Source organism: Genypterus blacodes, unplaced genomic scaffold (genome assembly GCF_046128005.1).
Source record: "Genypterus blacodes isolate CSIRO-AG114 ecotype Tasmania unplaced genomic scaffold, CSIRO-AGI_Gbla_v1 ptg000058l_1, whole genome shotgun sequence".
NCBI classification, from domain to species: Eukaryota; Metazoa; Chordata; class Actinopteri; order Ophidiiformes; family Ophidiidae; genus Genypterus; species Genypterus blacodes.
The window spans coordinates 7843926-7848465 of NW_027466870.1; the positions used below are offsets into that span (position 1 = coordinate 7843926).

Below are 4540 nucleotides of genomic sequence, written 5' to 3' on the forward strand. Positions count from 1 at the left end.
CCCCCCCCCCCCCCCTCCGCCCCCCGCCCCCTTTTCCACCCCCCGTGTGGACAAATGGCACTTCATCTTTCCGAGCAGTGTTGATAAATAATTGTTGTAACACTGGAATCATTGTTGCTCCACCTTTTGCCAGTTCCTAAACCTCTTGAGAAGATGTGAACTATGTGCCTGTAACAGCAGCTGTGGCTCCCATGCTTGTTGTGTGGAATCTGCCTTCTGGCCGGCGTCACCCTCAGTCCTAAAAATAACTGAGTGAACGACAAGAAGGAACGTCCCAATGACTTGGCTGAAAGTTTTTGCCGTACTGCCCACTCCATGTTGATCTAAGCAGCTGCTCAGCTCCACACCGCTTTTTTACTGAAAATATGAGCTGTTATTTCCATTCTCTGCTTCTCTGGTGAGTTTGTTGTATGTTTTTAATTTAGTTTCACACTGTTCTGATGACAGGAAATCTAGTTTATCATTGGCTTCACAGGAGAGCGTAGTCATGCGGTTACAGTCACCATGTGGCGAAACTACTCTGTAGGTCCGGTAAACAATGATGCCACACGAAAGAGAACTAAGGAGAGAGAGAGAGAGAGAGAGAGAGAGAGAGAGAGACTAATTTAGGTCTTACGTTTAGATTTTGCTCATAGAATTTCTCTTCAGCTTTGTTTTGGCCTTTTCTTTGAATGAGAAATCGATTTTAAATGACTGTGCTTTTTAAAATTAAGATTTAGTATCTCAGGACAAACTAATTTATAATGTTGTTTACTCTTGACAGGTTTTGAGAATAATGCTTCCCTGTGCTTTTGTTTTTGTTCCTCTGCTCTCACAGATCCGACCTGAGCTCAGTTGTTGACCGCCCCTCCTCTAAGAAAACCTGAACTGAAATTGTAAACAAGCTCACCATGGTGCGCAATGTGGACGACCTTGACTTTTGTCTGTCCTCCCACCCTCAGAGCATCCTGGAGGGTTTGCGTTCCCTCTGCTCCCAACCCAAACTTGTTGATGTAACTCTGTGTGCAGGGGGTCGAGACTTCCCCTGCCATCGCGGTGTGCTGGCTCTATGCAGCACGTACTTTCGCTGCATGTTTACAGGGGACTTTGTGGAGAGCATAGCTGCACGTGTAGAGCTTCATGATGTGGATCCTGATATCCTCAGCACTTTACTGGACTTTGCTTACACAGGCAAACTGACAATCAACCAGAGCAATGTGGAAGGGTTGATCTGTACCTCCAGTCAGCTGCAATTCCAGACAGTGCGAGCCGTGTGCAGCCGGTACCTCCAGCACCAGATCGATTCAACCAACTGCCTGGGAATCTTGGAGTTTGGGGAGATCCACGGCTGCCCAGAAGTGATGGCCAAAGCGTTGGCCTTCCTCCTGGAGAACTTTGAGGCTGTGCAGCAAAGTGAGGAGTTCATACTGCTGGGAAAAGACAGACTTGTTGCCTGCCTGTCTGATGAAGGGCTGCAGATCCGATCAGAGAGCACCCGTGTTGAAGCGGTACTGAAGTGGGTCAGGCACCACAAAGAGTCTCGTCTCTGCCACCTCCCTGAGCTCCTGGCCTTGACCCGCCTCTCTCTCCTGAGCCTGGACTACCTATCTGACAGCCTGCTGAAGGACAGTCTGGTGCAGGCCTGTTCCAGCTGCAGGGAGGCTGTGGAAAACATTCACACAGAGGTTATTGAGATCAAACTATGCTTGTGCCTGTGCCTTCCTCTCTTATCATTGTTTGTTCAATCTAAGTAGATGTCAAATAAAAATCTCATGACTTTTACTTTGACAGAAAATTAATTTTGCGCCAGAACACATGGACCGAGTCAACTCTCAAAGTCCACAACCAAACCTACAAGAAGTGCTCTTTGTAATGGGAGGTCGTTCACTGGATGACTCCGATGACTCAGACGATGAAGATGAAGATGAGGACAGAGACCCAAGGCTGCTGCCCAGAAATTGTGGCTTCTACAACACAAAGACACGTATGCTCACTTCTTGGCCATATTAAACATTTTGTTTGTTTTTCAACATTTTAGAACAGTAACTGGAAATGAGAGGAAATCCAGTAATCCTTTTGCTGCAGTTTACAGGAAGTACTTTTGTTTTTGTAGGGATAGAAGAGAACATCAATGTCTGTGTTTTTGCCTATTTTAACTTGTACATATCTGTTGACTCTCTCTCTTTGTTATTACAGAACAGTGGCATGAGCTCCCTAATTTCCCCAACCCCAACAAGTGGGGCTACTCCATGGTCTCCTTGAACAATGATGTTTATGTCACAGGTGGGTCAAGTCTTTATAACATTAAAGGCCCTAAACTGTATGTTGATATAAGGGGAACTGGTAATGGTAGACGGTTCTGAGGTTAACTCGCTCATTTAGCTTGTAAAGAATGTAGTACATTCTAAGGTTTTTGACAAAGCTCTTTCTTACAGGGGGCTCGCGAGGTTCAAACACCAACACCTGGTCCACCACAGAGACCTGGAAGTACATCACTCGAGAGGGGAAATGGGTTACCGTGGCACCCATGCTTCGCCCTCGGACTAACCACACATCGGCAACACTAAACGGAGAAATTTACGTTATTGGAGGTACAGTAATAACTGACCCGCTGCCTGTGGTTGACCTCACTGTTTCAGAATTCTGTAGAAGCATTTGTATGTGATTCTGTGTTTCTCTATAAATATAGGATTACACATTGATTACAAGTATTTGATGTTTGTGAAAGTATAATTCAACCTCACCACTCATTCCACTTTCATGTTTCACCCTTAGGCACGACATCAGACCGCGTTGAGGTTGAGCACTATGACCCCTACAATGACACCTGGACCATGACGTGTCCCGCCTTAAGATATGTGACTAACTTCACAGCCACAGCGTGTCATGGGAAGCTCTACGTAATCGGCTCCTGTGCAGTGAAATACAATGCCTTGACCATGCAATGCTACAACCCAGTCATAGGTAAGAACATACTGACCATCTGCACATCAGGAGCATTAGGGGTTCTCCTCTTTGATCCTCAGTATGGCCCTGTGTATTATTTTGAGGCTAATCATCTCATATATTTTGTGTGTCATATTTTATTTTGATACAGAATGTTCTCCTAACAGTTATTCGCTCATTTAAATGTGTTTCCTACAGACAGCTGGAGTAGTATATGTTCACCCTTCATACCCAAGTATCTCTCCTCACCTCGTTCTGTCTGTGTGGATGGAATCATATATCTGGTCGCTGACAATACGAAAAAGGTCTATACTTATGATCCAGTGGCAAACATATGGCAGAAGGTGAGTTTAAGATCCTGTGTCAGTGACTACAACTGTAACAAAATAACACAATGCACAGCTGTATGGTTGCCAATCAGTCCTACTCTTGTCCTGACTCTTTCAGGTCCAGTTTCTCCACATGCTCCATGAAAATGGTGGCCTGGTAACATTGGATGGGAACCTGTTCATCACAGGAGGGCACTGGAAAGGTATGGAGGGGGACTACGGGGTGGAGGTAGAAGTGTACAACCGACTGGCCAACTCTTGGGAGCTGGAGAGCATCCTGCCAAGGCTCTGGTTCTACAGTGGGATCTGCACCATCTTCATAGATCCAGCCCAGTGGCCTGACCTCTTCCCCATAGAATCCCCATAACGCTGTCCTGGCAAACCAGACTCAGGGTGGCAATCCACATGTTATCATTTGTTACAAATGGGAAATGGAATGTTTATCCCAGGGTGTCATTGTGCCCTAGAATAGAGTGTTACTTGATCCTCAGGTATTCTTGGTTGTTTTCAATTCTCTTCTTGGCAGATGAGTAGATGTTTATTTATACTCTGTATTGTGTCATGTGTTTGAGATCTGCATCACCGTGTGTGTGTTATTTGATATCATGAAGTCTCTGTGGAAATAGGTTTGGGCCTGATATTTTGATAGTTGACGTTATCCATACATATCAGATGTTTAATCATCACTGTGAATCTTGTTGTTGTTGTTGTTGTTGTTGTTGTTAGTATTGTGAGTAGCAGTATTAATACTACTACTAATAATAGTGTTACCCAGTGAGAATCCTCTGATTATGAATAAACAGTATTTGTAATCAATGGCCTCTCAGATCTGTGTGTTTAATACGCTGCTGTGATCATTAACCCTAAAGGAATCTGGTCGCTTCACTACTAGCGTGTATGCTGCCATGGAAACTACAAAGCCAGCATTCTGTCTCTATGGCAAAGGCCCGGAAGTGTGTGGTTACCATGGTAGCATCTCGGTAGCTGAGATTGGAGTGAAGCTGTTTGCAGACCTTCACTTAACTTTTTAGCTAGCGAAATATCTACATTAATGATTTCACCCCTGTTCTATTTTCCGTTTTTACGCTTTAGTTAGCTCATATTTGTATTCCTCTTCCTAAAGACCAGTTGCTTGTGCCTTTATTTGTCTCCACTTCTGTCTTTTTTGCTTTCCAATTCGTAAGTTTATTCGCTTTTGCTAATTAGCTGCGTCAGGCTTCTGGCACTGTCGAACGTGTATTCGTACTTTGTGGTAGTATTTCACTTTAAACTGGGCCAGTTAAGCT

At 44.6% G+C, this 4540-nt stretch overlaps 1 protein-coding gene across 1 annotated transcript; it reads left to right on the top strand.

The window, feature by feature from the left end:
- Positions 1-69: 69 nt before the first annotated feature.
- On the top strand, positions 70-4035 carry klhl30 (kelch-like family member 30). The gene is made up of 8 exons (XM_076152857.1): positions 70-397; positions 818-1664; positions 1771-1963; positions 2176-2262; positions 2415-2570; positions 2755-2943; positions 3124-3269; positions 3373-4035. Exons 2-8 carry the CDS (start codon positions 891-893, stop codon positions 3619-3621), a joined length of 1794 nt encoding a protein of 597 aa, XP_076008972.1. The 5' UTR covers positions 70-397; positions 818-890; the 3' UTR covers positions 3622-4035.
- The last annotated feature ends 505 nt before the right edge of the window (positions 4036-4540 follow it).

Bases quoted from the DNA above. Each gene is read 5' to 3' on its own strand.
- klhl30 (XM_076152857.1), top strand. From the start codon at position 891: ATGGTGCGCAATGTGGACGACCTTGACTTTTGTCTGTCCTCCCACCCT. The intron at 1,964-2,175 runs GTATGCTCACTT...TTGTTATTACAG, and splicing joins CTTCTACAACACAAAGACAC to AACAGTGGCATGAGCTCCCT. The intron at 2,944-3,123 runs GTAAGAACATAC...TGTTTCCTACAG, and splicing joins ATGCTACAACCCAGTCATAG to ACAGCTGGAGTAGTATATGT.